General features: G+C 39.3%; 1 protein-coding gene across 1 annotated transcript in view; it reads right to left on the bottom strand.

Annotated features, from left to right (window-relative positions):
• Nucleotides 1-3,157: 3,157 nt before the first annotated feature.
• The window catches only part of TFAP2D (transcription factor AP-2 delta), a 45,376-nt gene continuing 29,815 nt past the window's right edge, over nt 3,158-18,718 (bottom strand). Inside the window, exon 7 of the mRNA XM_052699773.1 lies at nt 3,158-3,486. Within this exon, the coding sequence (XP_052555733.1) occupies nt 3,267-3,486 (220 nt within the window). The 3' untranslated portion in view covers nt 3,158-3,266. The remainder of the gene's footprint in view (nt 3,487-18,718) is intronic.

Here is an 18,718-nt window from a genome sequence, read left to right as displayed (position 1 = left end):
AATAACAAAGCCTGTGAATGACAATAAACATTGCAGTTAAATTTTAAAAAGGATTCTTTCTTTTTTTTTTTTTTTTAATATGGTAAGATTTCAAAGGAAAAATAGGAAAAATGGAGATGAAGATGCAAACAGATTCTTAATGGTAAGAATTTCTAGGAGTTCAATCAATCTGAACCAGATCCATACTGAAACCTTCAAAAAATCCAGAGGTCATTAAGGCTAAAACTAGAAGTTCTGGGTCTTTAAGAATATCCAGATTTGTTAATATTTATAGATCAAGTGATCATCAAGATGAAAAAACAATTGTTGCCAGCAGAGCAAAGGCTCATAGGGATTTTGCAATAACAATAGGTGCAACTCTTTAAATAAATTACTGTTGGAACCTTGGATCATACCCCAATAGGTGAATATTTCAAATAATTCTGCATACATGTTATTTCAAATATTAAGCATGGTTGTAGTACGTTATTGCTTTCTCAACAGTTTTACAGAATAATCTACACAGTCACTTCCCCACCTTCAGAAGACTGATACTTCACTGAGAAATGTGAAAAGGGTTTTCAAACATTTTTGCTTCTCTCCTCTGTCCACCAAAACAATTTGAATTTATTCACATCTTGAAGTAGAGAACCACAATTAAATTTCTCCACAGTACATTTTCGTGAGGCAAATCTGTCTCAGTGACACAGTCAGATATTTAATTTTCTCCCCTTTTTCTTTCTCTCCTTCAGTTTGGACAATAGAAAATGAATTTCTTTTCCACTTTTAATCCATGCTCGCCTACGTCCACACTCAAGTATTTCATTTTCTAGAGTGGTTCCACAGTGAAGCAGACGGTGTTGAAGACATCACTGAAGAACATTCACTTTATTTTAGCACAGAGCACTGGAGCGACAACTTAATTCAGCAGTTTAATTTCTGTTATGCACTTAGCTGATACTAGTGAGTTAAGGAGTTTGAATCCCATGGAGATGCATGTATTTCCCTCATTTCCCTGCAAAGAGGAAGCCTAGATTGATGGTATTAAAGTAGATACCTAAGTTATACACTTGAGCAAAGACAAATCTGAACAAAATCATAGGGATTTTTTGTTTTGTTTCAGATTTCCTCACACAAGGAAATAGGGACTCTGCTAGATTTAGCATGCTTTCTCACCTTGATGAGTGTCCTTATTGATCTCAAAAAGGACAGTATCATGCCATAAATGTTTTGTTTTCTTCCATACATTTGAAGAGTGAGGCTGATCAAGTTAATCATCTGGTTCCCTACGTCATAGATGTAAATGCCTTTGGAGAGTCTTTACAGTCTCTAAGTTGATAAATCTAAAGCAGGTCATGAAGAATGTTATGTGTCTTAACTAGCACTGGAAAGTTACAAAGAATATGAATGCTTTTAGTCCTGTCTTCCTTTATATCTAGTTGGAAAAAAAGACACATTTTCAGAACTGTTAAGCACCTTTCCCTCTCTTCTGATTATGGGGAGCAGAGGGTGACTAGTCCAATCTAACCATATGCAGTACAAAACACCACCATTAAATGCCAGTTATTGGTGGAGAAAGGCATGAACTTCCAGACCCCTCTCATCTGTCTTAGAAACTTGGTGTGCATGTCAAGTGGCCACTCATACATCTGTAGTGCTGTCCTAGGGGGTCCTCCAGCTCCTCTTCTAGGAATACCAATCTCCTACATGTTTTGTGTCATTTCTACCAAAACTGTGGCTGTCTTAGACACCCTAAAGCATCTCAAATTGCTCCAAACACTCACATGTGGACAATTGTATTTCTTTTCCTGCTGTAGAAAGAGATGAATTATCATTGGGAAGAAATAAACTGATTTTGTTCATTTTAGAAAGGGTTTACTTATCAGCATAATCCCACTCCATGTCATCAGTCCTTCCTAATTTTCTCAATAAAATGATAACAGAAAAGGAATTGAATGAATGTTTCATTGAAGAATCCAGAATATGGCTGCAAAATGCCTCCAGACTCAAAGAGGCCTGAGTTCAAACTACATCTTCAATGTTTCCTTTGTGAGGATGTGTGCTGAGTGGTAAAGAAATATTTCAGGAATATATTAGTAAGATTGTTAACCACTTAACTGCTGTGGACCGTGCCAATCTGACATATATGTCATTTTGTTATTATTTTATAGATTTTTTTTTTGTGTGTGTGAGTGGATTCTGTTAGACCTCTGCACCTCAGCTGGATTTCCAAAGACAGTAAAGCTGCAGAAACAAGCTGCTGGAGAAAAGAAAGTATCGTAAAATGAAGGCAACACAAAAGAAGACTCCGATTGCCTGCGTTGATCCTGTTGAATGGAGACCTGGGTATGGCAGACTGTGGGGCCAGGGACTGAGAAGACAGAGAACAGAAGCCCATACAGTCTTTTAATCTGAAGTTCACAGGAGATCAGGGCTTTTAATGAAACTATCGAGGCATGTTGTTTTTCATTTAGTCTGCCACATTCTGCTCACAGGAGATGCTTCAGTTGCTGCTTGAATAGCCAGGACAGATTCCTAACAGGTTCTGGCCTTGTTTCAGTGCAGCTTTATCATACATTCCCATGTGGGGAGATGCAGCCCCCAGCAATGAACAGTTCATCTGTCCCACGACCTGTGGATTCCTCTCTAGCCAGGTTTCCATATTGTCTTCCCAGCGGAGAGTGGATCAGGCATTTCTGATGGACCAGAGGAAGCCCTTCTTCCAACCTATCCAGCATGCAAGCAAAGCCAGTATACTAGAACTGCATGTCCCACAGCTGATGTGCTGGCCCTGACTTTGCTGCCGGAGAAGAAAGTGCTCCACATTAGCCTGCAACGAACGCCATGTGCCACCTCAGCCAAGTCCAGAAGTGCTTATAAAAAACAGTGTTAGTGTATCATTCAGAACAATCAAATACTACATGCACGAAAAGTAGTTTTAGAGCAACATAAATTTTTAAAAAAGTGACAATTTCATCACACAATTACTGTACACTGCTGTTCTTAGGGTTGAATACTTTCCTCTCTCGCGCTCTCTCTTTCTCTCTGTTTTAATCTTTCTCTTTTTTCTTTTCCTTTTTTTTTTTCTTTTTTCTTTCTTTTTTTTTTTTTTATTCCCCTTCCCCCCCCCCGTTTTTTTTTTTGTTTTGTTTTGTTTTTTGTTTTTTTTTGTGGTTCTTTTTTTTTTCTGATTTGGTCCACTGGAGATAAATCGCCCTCAATGATATATATATTTAAAAAAAATATCAGCAGCAAGACTCTCTTGAAATAGATTCTGTTTGATGTAGCTAGTCTGTCTTTTCTGTTTTGCCCTCTTTCACAGCAGCCTCTGAAGTTTTCCGTAGGGGGGCTTTCTCCGAGTTGGCGTGTCCTTGGCCGGATTCCGCCGCTCCTCCGTTTTTGTGCGATGTGTGCTTTTCCAAGTAGTTCAGCATTTCACTGAGAACAGTTTGGAAAGTGCTTAGGGCAGCACATATTGCAGGAGTTCCAAAACCGTGAGTGATCAAACTGCAGATGGGAAAGAGAAAGAAAAAGAAATGCATGCACGCGTAAATATATACAGACTTACGTACGTTGAAGTGTTTACAGTACACACATTTCAGACTGAAAATCGAGACTTACTCCCTAAACTATTTATTACCTGTGAGAGAAACAGAAAATAAAAGAGCAGAGCAGTGAGAGCAGACTGCATACAGCTTCAAAGGTTGCTTTTGGTAGGAGCATCACTTCTAAAGCACTGTGGGACAGATCTGTGGATTGCAGATTGACATGGTATTGTTGACTTCAGAGCCAAGAGGGGATCTATGCCCTAGGCTGCCCAGCACTGCTACTTTTACAGTCCCAGAAGGACTGATTCCCCTTTCCTTAGGTGAAAGTAGCCAAGTCTGTGTGGCTTATTCACAGGTCAGACTTGCAAGCAAGCTCCGATTATTCTGATTATCCACTGAATGTGGCTCTGGGCAGCCTGGTCTAGAGGTTGCTGACCCTGCACATATCAGGGGGTTGAAACTGGATGGTCATTGCGACCCTTTTCAACCCAGGCCATTCTATGATTCTATGATGATTCTATGATACCATGTGGAGGCATGTACGGTTGCATACACAGTAGGAAATTAAACAGTGCCAGGGCAATTGGCATAGTTTGGTCATGATTGTGACTGCTAAGCTTCCTGAGCATCGAACAGTGTGGGGTGCAAACTGCCCTTTGGGAATAACTCTTGGCCCAAACAATGCCCAGGAAATGTTACACCTAGAACTAGTTCAGCCAGGCTAAACACACAGACAAATCATCATAGAATCATAGAATGGCTTGGTTTGGAAGGGACCTCGAGGATCATCAAGCTCCAAGCCCCCTGCCTCATGCATGGCCACCAACTTCTATATCTAATACTGGACCAGGATCAGTGAGTTGTAAAAATAGCCAGTTTCCAACACTCTTGCATTGGTGGTTGAATTTCCTAGGGTGGATTTACCTTATTGCACCTTTAGTTCATATAAGCCGTTTTCTCAAGATAGCAGTTTGTTCTTCATGTTTTTTGCACTGTAAAGTGTCTGAATTTCAGCAGTGCTTTTCACATATCAGTTACTGAATTGAAGCCTTAATGGAGTTGCCAAGCAGTCTTATAGTGGGTAAATCTCATTTAAGTTTAAAGATGCATTGGCACATATAGGTACATACTGCATTTAAGCACCTTAGCTTGGCTTCTATTTGCAGATCCCGAAATTCTCCTACTTTCCACAGTTTTCTGTACCAGTCATCAGCTCTGCAAGGATTTCAGGATGTCAGAAATGGCACTAGAGATCAGTTGTTAAGAAACTGACTCCAGTTCTGTCTGTTCAAATTATGTGTGTGCAGCGTAAACTGTTTGCGTAAGGCCCAGGGCCTCTCAGGTGGTACTAGACATCTTAAGATGGGTAACTAAATTCTTTTCATTCTTATAATGAATAATTTTGATAAGTTCTAGGTGGAAGAATATGAACAAAAACAGAAGCAAAGAAACCCAAAGCAAAAAAACATAATCCTTCCAAATGTTTTTCTTCCGTTTAAAAACTATTAAAAAGTGGAAAACTACTTCAAATGTTGAAATATCATTGCAGTTTTAAAAATACTTATTTCAGTAATAAAAACTATTTCATCCTGTGCTAGTGAAGGTCTTCTCCCCCGTGTAACTGCAGGTGTCTGAGGCACCACATCAGTAAACTCCAATTTAATGCACAGAGCCATGTGGAGGTCAGAAATAGGAACACTTCACTTCAATGGGAATTCCTCTCCTCCACATTTTGGCTTCTCAGTCTTTGAAGCTGTTTAAGAAAACAGTGAAAAAAATAGTGGTCTGGGGAAAAGAGTTTCTACAAGACATGGACGACTGCCAAGATGTTGGACATATCAAAAACAAGCATGGGAAAGACTCCAAGATGTTTTTCAGGGTGATCTTCCTGTCTCTGCTGGATGTGGGAACCTTGTTTGTTGGGAATGCTAAGGAAGACACCACGCTTAAGGAAGTCCTAACCAAAAGAAGGGCTCAGCGTGGAACTCCGTCACTGTTTCAGACTGGGAACTGCCCAGTCTTTTATGAAGGATATTCTGAAAGCAATTAAAAAAATAGCTTACTTTTGGAATGTTTATTCACCAGTATTCCAGTCGCTTTTCAAAGCAGGAAGCTGTGTTTATCTCTAGTTAGCAGCGAGAGGAAAATGATAATGAAATACTTACAAGGACTATTTTACAGGCATCGAGTAATGATACCAATGACTCTTGAAGTTTGGACTTACAGTAATATCTGAACCTTTTAAAGAAAATGGAGTTTTGGGAACATTTTTTAATTTTGTTATTATCATATACTTTTTTTGGGAAATGTCTGGCATACTAAGAAAAGAAATCATCATAGTTGTCTTCTCTGTTTAATGTTTGCAAAACCAATACCAGCTCAAGCATACATATAAGAGTATTTTTAGCCCTTTCAAGTCCAATATTAAGGTCAGGTGATTTAAAGATTTTGTGTTGGAATTCATCTTCATTTTTATCCTTTGCAAGTCTGGAGAAATGAAAATGTGAAGGAGCTAACATTATCAGAAAGCAAGAAAAATAACATCCAAATACATCTGTACTAGCTAGAATATCTCATGGTTTTTACATTGCTTGTGTGGTCTTCTGTGCCACGTTTTGGGGAACTGACTGAACCAAGAAATACATAAAATATTTATGGACTTATGTGCGAAAGAAACCAGTTATCTGTTTAAGAAGTACCTACAGTCATTCATTTCCAGTAGATAGGAATAGTAAGTTTAACAAAGGATTGACTAGAAAAGAATTCTCTTGGCCTTTTTGTCTTTGAACATTTCCACTCTTGAGCAAAAGGAATAGTGCTGTGTTCATATAATAGCTCAATACGCCCTGAAGAGTGAAGTGGGAATACTACAGTGAAAACTGAGAAAAAATAGGGCTAAGAATGAGGGTAGAAAACGTTCTCAAATGCTGAACAAGACTGCAGTAAGCACCAGAATGGGACAAAATATGATATTTAGGTGTGTAAGCAACGGTGTCAACTTGTAGCTGTATCCTAAACTCCCTTCACAATCAAATTGACTTAATTCAGTTTCCTACATGGCAAAGTCTTCATTGATTTGAGATGCCCTATGGCACCTGAGTCATTCGTGTGGAATTGGAAGACAAGATACAGAATTCCTTTAAGTTCACCTTGCTTCTAGGTGTTCAGAGGCCAGACACTTCTATGGTTTCTTTTATGCATCTTTACATGTTGGTAGCAGATGCCAATGTTTAGGCAACCGAACTGAGTCCTGGGGCTTTACTCAATACAGTCAGAGATGTCTGGAGTCTGGCACTTGAAAAAGAGACATCTCCTTTATGAGAAGCTACTCCATTGATTCTGGCTGCAACGTGAAGCTGAGTAAGAATGTGTCTTTGGTGCCACATCAGATGCCTTACGGTAACAAGATATTCATGCCAAGCAAGTGTGTGTGCAGGAGAATAGCAACATTTAAAAGAAGCAATGAACTGATGGTACACCTTGTAGCACCCAAAAAGAAGTTCCATGCTATTGTTTCCTGAGCTGTATCTTTTCATAGACAGTCAAGTCTCTTGTCTACCTGGTGATCTTCAGCACACAGCTGATAAGGAGATGCCTTGATGCTGGTATTTCAGCCTGAGCAGAATCTTGAATGTGCCTGAAAACTAATGGTTATAGGAAAGGGATTTTCTAGGATAAGTTACGGGTTTATCTCCTTTATAGATCTGCTTTGTGGTATCATAGAATCATAGAATCACCAAGGTTGGAAAAGACCTAAAAGATCACCCAGTCCAACCGTTCACCTATTCCCAATAGCTCCTACTAAACCATGTCCCTCAACACAACATCCAGCCTTTCCTTGAACACCCCCATTATCTTACATATCAAAAATAGTAATTAAAAAACAGATGTTTTTAAAAGATTACTTTGTATTTCTTATTAAAATTAAACAAATCTTATTAAACAAAACAAGAAAAACTCAACAACCTTGAAATATCACTGAAGTCTAATGATAGCACAAGTTTTGATTCCTGTCGCATTTGTTCTCCATAGATTGAGTTATGCAAAACTTATTAAATTCCCCATGATGCTTGTTGAAAGAAACTATTTTATAGAAAATTTCTGACCAGCTGTCCATGTTATACTCCTGTGAGGGTATATTTTTTTTGGCCCCACTTTATGTAACAGGCATAGAAAGGCAAAGAGATCTGCTATTTTATTTTACATTTTTATCAGTAATTCCCACTACTCTAATTTTGGTGAGCTTTGTTTATCTGCAAATCTTTGAAAAATCTAAGAAAGTTGGATAATATCCCTTTGCTGATGAAAGTCAGTTTCAATCTAGGGAGAAAATCTGATTTTACATTTAAATCCCAGGCAAAACAGACAGAAGACTAATAGCAAAGTATTAAAATGTTTCCTGAAAGTCATATTTAATTGCATGATTTTTAGACTTGACTGAGCTCCAACTAAAGTCAGTTCATTTTCGGTGTGCTTCACACCTACAAAGAGAATTGCTTTCATTATAAGACTTTCATTTGTGTTTAAGATCCTAAAATTAAACACAAAGGTTTTATAATGGAATCATCTGGGTATTCACAGCTTTTTAGTACACTTCATTGCAACTCCTGTAAGCAAGAAACTTTATTGTTCTGAAAGGTAAGGCTAAAGTGTCTGATTTGGGTACTGTTCACAGGGAGATTCATACAGAAGGCTGTGAAGAGCAGGCCAACATATTATAAATCCTTATGCTTAAGGACATCCAGATCTCCCTGCAATCCTGCCTGGTGCTACGATGCAATTATGTCTGCTCATGTTTTAAAGATGGCCTTACTTAAAAATGAAAAGATCCAGCTCTGCCTGAAGGCTTGGGTTCTCATTTGGCACCTACCTCAAGGACTCCTTCATACCCTAGGCTGGTGAGACTTCGACTTGTGGCAAAAGAAACAGATTCTCTCTCTGTGGGGGGCAAGAGGCCATCTGCACTGAATGTTTACAGCCTCATTTAAAATAAATAAATACTTCAAAACAATAAAGAAAAAGCAAGCTCAGATGCATTGTTTGAAATTTCCCACAATTCTAAATGCGAAGAACCACTTCAAATTTAACAGTGCATGGCAGATAACGAGTAGTGAGATCTGATAAGATTTTGGATGGCTGTAAAGGAAATGGAAAAAGATTCAAATCTTACTGATACATATAACTTCTTAAGTTAGAGGTGCCTCTATTGATTTCTGTTTATTGCAAGGTCTCCCTTATGAGGGTTAACCAGAAAGCTAAATTGAGATGATCTCACTTCAGAAGGTCAGTGTTCCTAACTATGACAGAAGTTAGACTGATGATTGTGATGAACGCTGGAATATGACCAGCATGTGCTACATGGATAAACAGTCTATAGAATCAGAGTGGGCAATATCATATAAAAAGCTGCCTTGAAATGTAGGCTCTCATGCTTATTTTCCATTCAGAACCAAACAATTATATCAAAGACATGCTCTCCTAACCACATGGTTAAATCCTTTTACTGCATATAAAAGCAAAGAAAAAGTGAGAGGGTAGCATTAAAACTGATGCTCTCTGTTCCCAAAGTATTCAATTTCAGCTCTGCGGATTTTGGGTCTTAAGGGTGACTTTCCAGGATTTTAGAAGAATTACCTAGGGTATGTCTCAGAAATACCAAGGACTGTGTCTATAAAATCTTTTCAAGCAACAAACCAAAGATTAAGACATTGAACTACGGTGCACATGGCACTTGTAGAAGCTTTTGGATGTTTGTCAATAAATGTTTCCAGCAGAGCGTATCTTATCTCCCCAGTAGAACACTGGATAACCCCATGACTTGCTAGTTTGCACTGAGAAAAAGAAAAAAAAATACACAGGCTTCTGCCTTGTGGATGAAAAGTGGCCTTGCTGCCCATTACTTCTTGAGGAGCCAAATACACCAGTGAAATCATAGAGAGATTCAAGATGACTAGTTAACTTGAGAAAGCATAAGCACCTCCCTCCCACAGTCAACAGCTCCTTTAACTTCTGCTTTCGCCTGGTGATCATATCTTTGCCTCACAGCAAAGCAAAGAAGCAAATGGGTTTCAGCCGACTTTCTATGGTGTGTAGACTTCTACAGTGGAGCAGACAACATGGCTGAGAAGCCAGACTGATCTCCTCAGACAAGAAAAACTGAAGAGCTAAGCATTATGTATAAGCATTATAATAAGAACTATAAACACAGTTATGTGTTTAAAGCAACATCATATCCCAGTGATTTAGGATTGTGGAGTTATCAGTTCTTTTCCTGGGAATCAGGAGGAAGTGTTGAATTGAAAAATGTCAAGTCTCCACAGTTTTCGATCTTTGATGAATACACATTTGTCCCTTCCTCAATAAGCAAGGCATTTATATGTTACTGAAGAGAAAGAAAACAGATTCTCATCAGATCTCTCAATTCCATAAATGATGGCCTTAAAGGAATCCTGGAATCATTTAGGTTGGAAAAGACCTTCAAGATAATCTAACCCAACTGTCAACTTACCCTACCAAATCCCGCCACTAAACCAAATCCCTTAGTGCCACACCTACATCTCTAAACCTCCAAGGATGGAGACTTCACTCTTCCCTGGGCAGCCTGTTCCAATGCTTCACCCTCTGTGAAGAAGTACAATAAGAAGATTAATTATAAAGATCAAATGATTTGCCTGTATTAGTAATTCATCCTCTACACACACACACACACACACACACACACAAAGTCTCAACCCTTTCAAAAGGATTTTGGTTATGAACAGAGCAGGAGGAGATGACAGAATCCCTGCTAAGCAAAGTGACGCAATGATCTTAAAGGTCCCTTCCAACCCAAATCATTCTATAATTCTATTGTTATGATTAAGATTGAAGACAGAATCCCTGGAAAGAGAATGCTGGAAAAATACAAAAAAGAATGAACTCTAATGTGTTTGGCAAATGTAAAAACAAGTAAAAGAAGGAACAAAATGAAAAACAAAGGAATAGGGTAAGGACTAGGGTTAGGGCTAGGATTAGAGGTTTGATTGCAAATACCTCAGTGCTAGGAGGTGTGGTCCTCCTCAACCAGCTGAACTGAGGGCCAGATTTGAGAAATCATGGCAACTGGGGAACTGTAGAGGGTACCAGAGCTATTTCACCACACAGTCACACACCAAGCTTCTTTCAATCCGTGCATCTGAACAGTAACCTGCTACCCTTGATTAAGATGACTGGAATTATGACAGCATATGCTCTATCTCTTGATAGGAAAGTAAATGTAAGGAAAAGTGAAAAATACAAAAGAGTTGTGCATGTGTATCTGTAATTGCAACCCAGCAGAAAGAATTTGGTCTTAGCTTTTTGCTACAATTATAAAAATGCTCCAAGATTCAAAACCTATTTCACTGCTCTCATTTACCCTTCAGAAAGAATGACGTTGCTTCCTCGCTGCTCCCAGTGTCTGAGCCTCTGCTTTTTTTTCTGTTGCTTTCTGTGTCACCTTGTCAGTGTGATGCTAGGCACTCACAGGAGGCTGACAGCTTCAGGCTCAGAGACTAACTAAACGACAAAACTCTTGTCTCAAACAGTTTCACAGGAAAGGTGTTTCATATCAGCTGGATGGCTAGGCAAAATGCAGAATAATTTGTGAGGATGATGATTGCTTTCATTCTTTTGCTTTAGTATTCTGAGCCTATTATTTTTGTCTGTTTATATAAGGTTTCTGCAGTGAAAGAAGTGTCACTTGCAAGGAAGTTGTTTTCCCTTCACTATTTTGCTGTTTTAATCTTTTATATATAAAACAGGTGATGTGGATGTGATATTGCACCTTGATGAAATGCAACCTTACAGGATCACACTTCTGTAATCAGTAGATATTCATCTTTCCCTATGTAATGGATGACATTAGTAGGATAGCTGAGCTTTCTGTCCACTGCAAATTCTTGCACATACAAGTGACCCAAAAGCAGGCAAAGAAGATATGTTTAAACCTAATTTTACAAGTGGAGAATGTAAGACTAAGAGACTGACTAATGAGATCAGAGAGCCTTACTTGTGGAAGCCAAGAAACGTGCACAATTCTCTTGAGTACAATCTCAGCAAATATTCCTTTTGTAAGGTTTTGTGTCACATTTTTTGGCTTCTCACAGAATCACAGAAACACCGAGGTTGGAAAAGACCTATAAGATCATCCAGTCCTACCATCCACCCATCACCAATAGTTCTTGCTAAACCACATCCCTCAACACAATGCCTAAATATTCTTTGAATGCCTCCAGGGTTGGTGACTCCACCACCTCCCTGGGCATTGCTACCAATCAATACATAACAACTTTTCTCCACTATTTGCAACATGAACATTCTACAACTTAAGGGTTATCCACTCAAGCTCGCTCATTCAATTAGAGATCCTATAGGACATCCAGAATAATGGTAAGGATGGTAGATGTGATGTGGGGCTCACAAAAATCTCTTGAACTGAGGTAACGGCAGATGCACGTGAGACAGAATGTTCTTTCACAGCTAAAGTGACCCTAGATCCCCAGATCTGTGAGACAAGTGAATGATTCCAAAGTATTTAAACTGGTGCTAGGATGTGCCTCTAGTCACATATACCCTTGCTGGTGATGTGAAGAGTGCCTAGGCTCCTCCTCTGCTGTGAGAGGCCACATCTCCTTTATCCAAGTATTTTAACCTGTAATGTGGTGCAACTTCTCTGATTCCAACTGGGAACATCCCTTTGACAGGGTTAAAGCTAACTTGTGCTTGGATATTGTTTAGGATGGAAAGAGTTGGTCAAGGCCAAATGCATACAGGAAACCACAATAGCAATCATGCATTATAGACAGCTGTGTCTAAGGGTCCAGGACCATGTCAATATTGTCTAAAAGATTAGCTTGTATGTGTATTTGGGAGGGGTCTTAATTTCTACATTCCATTCCTGAAATACAGCGGAAGCATTTCCTTTCTTCAGAGCAGGCGTCTATGCAACAGAAAGCAATCAGTTAATCTGGCCTACGTCTCTGCTCAGGAGGTGGCAGGATGAGATATATGTGAGAGAGGTGTCAAAGAGACAGGTGACTTGTGAGTTAACGTCAACTATTTCTCATATTGAGATGCTTATGTGCCATCAAAACACCAGCACTGTATTAGCTGGTTGTGCTGGTTAGCAGTGACTCAGATTCAGCAGAATTAACTGCTGGTCTGCAATGCCAGCACTCAGCTCTGCTGAACTAGTGGCAGGATTGTGGGTGTTGGAGGTGGGTGTTGCAAAGCTTCACCATCTCACGTGACAACCAACCTGCACCATATGATCTCTGGGTGTGTACCTCAGAGCTCTTGTGCATCCAGGTAGGCTTGTCTTCTGCTGTAGTTCCCAATTGCCCTGGTTCAACATTTCCAAGCTTTTCTAATCTAACTTGCTGTCAAAGCTCTACATACGAATTTCATTTACATTCATCTTTCTGCTTTCTCTAACCATTCCAACCTCTATTTTTCCTCCCATCACCCTGGATAATTGAGAGCTGTCTCTCAGTTTCACTGAGTGTGAAACTAGGCTCTTTTACCTGTTCTGAATCCAAAGACAACCAATTTACAATGCTAGAGAGATTTGTATAACCTTGCTGTCTTGAAAAAATAAAGAAAGATGAAATCTCTGCCTTGCTGACATCAGTGGGATTTGAAAACAGTTTTAGTTCCAGGATAAATTAAAATCTCAGCTTTTCCCTCTTGCACATACAGACATATGCATATGTACACAAATGTTTTATTTGATTCTGTGGGGCTTTTGGAAGAGGAAGCTCTGAATTATAAGTAATAGGCAGCATTTTGAAAGAAACTGAGATTTATCTGAATATTTTTGTTTTTTTTTGTTTTTTTCCCCCCAAATATTTTTGTTCTCATTTATTTTCTCTGTCTAGTATCTTCCTCTCCCTTTCCACATGCTCACTCCATTTTGAAAGCGAAGGGCTGGAGAAATGGGTTTCTCTCTTTAATATTGTAGGAACATCTGGGTTCTTTTCCAGTGCTGCGCTGACTTAGCCCTCTGATGTTTGGACTTATACATGCATTTACACATATCAGCCTTTAGAGGACAACAAAGAGACAGTCATGAGTCTGGACAAAAAGTGTCAGTATGGAACTGGATTTTTCTGGGTTTTCTTGTTTGCCCCATGGCTTAATGCTAATTTTGTCTTTGGTCATGGCTTTCAGGCTAGACACAACCCACAGGATTATTCCACTTGCTCATCTGCATTTATCACAATGGAATCAAAGAAGAGTTGAAGGATTGCATGAATAGCCCTACAGCACATCACCTCTTCATGAGTCCACGTTTATGTACATGGTTAGAAATCTGAGCTGCCTCAACATTTTGCCCATGAGGTAAAATGATGTAGTCCTGACAAGGTTGGACTTCTCTATCCTTAGTATGTTTTTTATAGTGCAGCTAAGGCACCTAGCTGAGCTCTAGTAAGGGCTAATGATTTCCTGAATTTTTAGACTGTATGCATATTTATAATATATATAGTATGTCTATTATTATAATATATATATTAGTAGTAATTGTATGTATTAGAAATATATATGTGCCACTGTGATGAGGAATCCTTTGGTACAATGCTTCTTAGATTAGGCAACAAAAAACAAAGGATCTTGCTAACAAGCAGCACAAGCAGACAACACATGCCTATACCCTGGCACCTTTTTATTTATTAATATCAATTCAGCATCTTTGCAGAAAGATACTTCAAGATGCATTGGAAAGGAAGACATCTTGAATAAAGCATAACTGACATGACCCTGGCAGAGGTAATGCTAAGTAATTGCTGTTATGAATATGAGGCTCTACAGAATTGCTTCTTCACGGTCATACAGCACTGAGAAATTATTCTTGCAGGCTTGAATTTTCTGCATTCAGGTCAGACAGGAATCTCAGAGCAACTGCACAAACATGGCTGCACCAAGGGTGTAGATGAGCCTCTGTTTTTTTGTGTATTTGGTAAAGTTGTGCAAAACTCAGCAGTTTTCAGGCTCACTGGCAGCTTCTTTGAAGTTTTCCCCTGTTCTAAGCTGTGTATGAAGTTGAGTTTGGAGTTTGAGCAAACCCAGCATTTCTGAGCCCTTCATGGGGACTGTCCTGTGCTTCAGATGAGACGCACACTTAAAGATCTTGAAGAACTGGGACTTGGTGGGAAAATATCAGAGAGAACTGTGAGCTTAAAGTTTTAAAACTGATTTTGCTCGTATTTGACCTGTGCCAGCCTGTGAACCCCAGTCAATTATTAATGTTAAGCAAGAAACATTGCAAGCAAGTAGAGATCATGATTCCACATTTACCAGAGGCAATTTATTCCTAAAAAACACTTTCTTTTACCCTAAAGTAGTAGATGTTGGATTCTAATAGGTATCAGATTTTACAGCCCTTTAGAAAGGGCCTAACAAAGGTTGTTCTGATAACGTATATTTATGTGATTTCTCTCACTTTTTTCCTGATCACAAAAGTTCTGTTTCTTTCTGGCATCACATGGCATAAGCATATAAGTATATGTATAAAATCTCAACATTTCATATTGTTGGGAACAACTTTTGGTGCTTGAAGACAGAATTTCTTAACCTCTTCTTGTGATGGTAAATCTATATGAAACTTTATGGGATTACTGATGGTCTTGTGATCAAAATCCAGATCATATTGAATAATGGCTGGAAAACACAAAGTCATGCTAAAATATTCAAAGTCCTTCATCAGAGGTTCTTGTTTAAGTCTACAGACTGCCTTTCCCAAAAGTAATTGTAATCTCAGTCTGGAGATTTATACATCACTGACATAGAGAATTTATTGTGATTAATCCTACAGTTCTGGAACACAGATAGAAATGAAGATGAAAAATTCGTTGTTGAAAAAGCATATCATGAAATTTATAATGTTTTTATGTAGTTCCTCATTCAGATTTATACTTTTTTTTTTTTTTTTTGGGGGGGGGGGGGTCAGAGCACTAGCAACTCCTGGCTATTTTGTTCATAAATAAGACTAATTTTGTGTGCATAGTCAGAGTCAGTCACTTATTAGGACAGTCCAAATAATCTCTAATTATTTTAGGCATTATCAGAGTATTCGACAGTGAATATGGTGAAGGTGTCAAATATTTCTCTGACATACAGTTGCAAAACTATCTATAGACATAAATGCTTCATATGCGTTTCTAATTCACTGTAATCAATAAGGACAACATGTTCTTTCAGAAATCTAGTTTTAGATGAAGGCCTATGATCAGGGATGTGGAGGCCAATGCATGTTGAAGATTCGAATTCTTAGCTTGCTGTTAGGTTGACACTGCCAACATTTTTTAAAGAAACCTTTCCCTTCAGGTGTACAATGACAAACAGCTCCTTATGCTTGTAGCCAGTAGGAGGCTGTGCTACGCCTAAGACAGCAGTGCCTGCTGTTCCTGGGTTACAAGGACCTTCTCCTTGCACATGAGTTTCTCCCTCATCTCTCATCCTCAACTAATCCTCAACAGCAAATGTCCTGTGACAGGGCTTGGCTCAGTCTGAGGATCATCCCGCAGAGAATGACAGACAAACCAAGTGATCATTGAAGAGGAATCTCTGTTGACTCAGAAAATAATCAGTTCTCCTTGAAAACATATGAGTTAAATTCTCACATCTTCTCTGCCATCTGAGACAGGTTTATTTGCCTTCTGTGATATTTAATCAAGAAGGCAAGTTGTGGTAGAGTGATAGACAACGAAGCTCTGAAGACTGCCACAAGTAGGAGATGAGAATCGTTGGTTTTTTTTCTGGCTCACACTAAATTTAGGTATTTACAATATAAGCGAGTGTACATGTGTACCGTTTGGCTCAGATCCCAAGATCTAGACTAGACTTATCAGTCAATGGAGTTTAGAGATAAATTTGTCATATGGTAGATGTTTATGTTTATGAATTGCACTGCAGATTCCAATGGCTGAAATAAGATCCCTATGGACAATGGCAGGAGGTTATACACCTGGCTGAAATAGAGACGCACATGTCAATGAGTAGAGTTAGAGGTCTGGTTCAGCAGTTGGACGTGACTTCAAGTTCTGTGCAATAGATGGAAAAAGTACATGGTCTCAGCTCAGCCTATGGGTCTGGCAGCACTCAGCATTTCCCAGGCACACATTCGAGAGACAGCAGTCCTATTTAAGCCCAGGGAAGCATCTGTGAAGGATCAAGACCTCTACTTTTCCAGATACCCATCTACAGTCCAATGCTTATTGCCTACAGCAGGTATAAAAGAAAGTACTTACTGATCCAAGAAGCACATACAGAAGCCTTGTACTCCAACCCACTGAAGTCAGGCAGAGAAAGAAGGATGGAAGCTGTACCAGTTGACAGCAGTTGTAGCTGAAGCTGCCAGCATTTTACCCCTATTGCCATTTCTTTGAACACAGGAATCCCTGGCGATTAGGTATCCTCTATCCTACTTACTCAGTGTGCATGTAATGGGCCTGCAGAAAAGAAGGCTGTGGTGTGACCTCATTGCAGCCTTTCAATACCTAAAGGAGCCTACAGACAAGAGGAGAATTGACTCTTTGAAAGGGTTGATAACAGAAGGATAAGGGGAAATGGTTTTAAGTTGTGGGAAGGGTGATTTAGGTTTGATGTCAGGGGGAAATTCTTTACAGAGTGGTGAGGTGCTGGAACAGCTGCCCAGAGAGGCTGTGGATGCCCCATCCATCCCTGGAGGTGTTCCAGGTCAGATTGGACGGGGCCCTGAGCAGCCTGGGCTGCTATAAAATGTGGAGGTTGGTGGCCCTGCATGGCACAGGGGGGGGTTGGAGCTTCATGATCCTTGAGGTCCCTTCCAACCCGGGCCATTTTGTGATTCTGTGATTCTGTGAATCTTTGAATTAACTATTTTTCCACAAGCCTAGGTAACTCATTAAGATCCTTCTTTGAACATTCTGTCTAAATAAGTATGTTTTCTTTAATATGCAAGTGTATTTAAGTGTTTTGGAATAAAAGAGAAAGTATGCATAGAGGTAGGTGGTGTGTGCCTGTGTGTGCACATCACTGCATAAGAATAAAATTGAGGTTGTCTTAGTGTGTTCATATATGAATAAGGCAAATACAGCTCTATGCAAGCGTAAAAACGAATGTGTATATTTGTGGACCAGGCATTACCCCAGCCTTCTAGCCTTGATGAAACACATAGGTAGAAGAAGTGGATGTTTTGGATGCCATTCAAAGCCTGAGGGACTAAAAATTAGGTACCATATCACCTAGCTGGTAGGTTTCTGATGTTCTATCAGAATCTTAATAACTAAAAGATGTTGGAACACTGGGGCATAGAAGCTATCTGCCCATCCAATGAACGGAGTGTATCCCATCTCACTGCACTAAAGAATATGCAAGATCAACCTGGAGTTTTATAGTATTAAAAAACCTGCTTAATATTTTGGTTTACAAACTGCCATATACTCTTCTCTGTGATCCAAGCAATGGCAGAAGAACCTCTAGGATATTTAATCACATATCTTTGATAAATCTCTTAGATAATCTCACTACTTCAGTATAGCCCTATGGAAAGGCTTTTACCATCACTTGTGTATCTAGCACACAACATAAAGTGAAAACATGAAAATGTGCAGTAACACCTGGGCTAACAAATCGTGCAAATCGTATGCTGTCCACATGCTTCTATCCATAATTTGGATAAAATTCCAATGAAGTATGCCATTGGAGTTCATATACAGCAAATCTTCAGCTTCTTAGCTTCTTAGGCTGTCACAAGAACTGATCTATGTACGTCTACATGTTTATAGCACTCTCTGGCACAGTTTAGGTCTGGGCAAACTTCCATTCTATCAGACCATTCCAAGGTGCTGTTCAGGAGCCTGTATAGCAAGACCATTCCCAGCAAACAGTGTGCTTTGAGGCCAGTGTGGTTTGGAGGCTGAAGTATCTATAAGCTATATAGAATAGGATGATCGCAGTGACATAATCTCAAATGGATTTACAAGCATAGACGAAGCACTGGGACTATTTAGAAAATTAATAAGGATGCAGCTGAATTGTTCCTCTATTCATTGGTATTTTAATTCATCTATATAGCCAATGCAGCAGAGAATGTGTATTTCCACACTTGTGGACCATCTTCATTCTCTCTTGATTTAGCTTGTGATTTGGTTCACATCTAGAGATAAGGATATTGGGCCAGTAGATATTGAAAA

This window comes from Tympanuchus pallidicinctus, unplaced genomic scaffold (genome assembly GCF_026119805.1).
Source record: "Tympanuchus pallidicinctus isolate F22 unplaced genomic scaffold, pur_lepc_1.0 scaffold1, whole genome shotgun sequence".
Lineage (NCBI taxonomy): Eukaryota > Metazoa > Chordata > Aves > Galliformes > Phasianidae > Tympanuchus > Tympanuchus pallidicinctus.
Note: the sequence above shows the minus strand (reverse complement) of the source record. Positions and strands in the feature narration are given on the sequence as shown.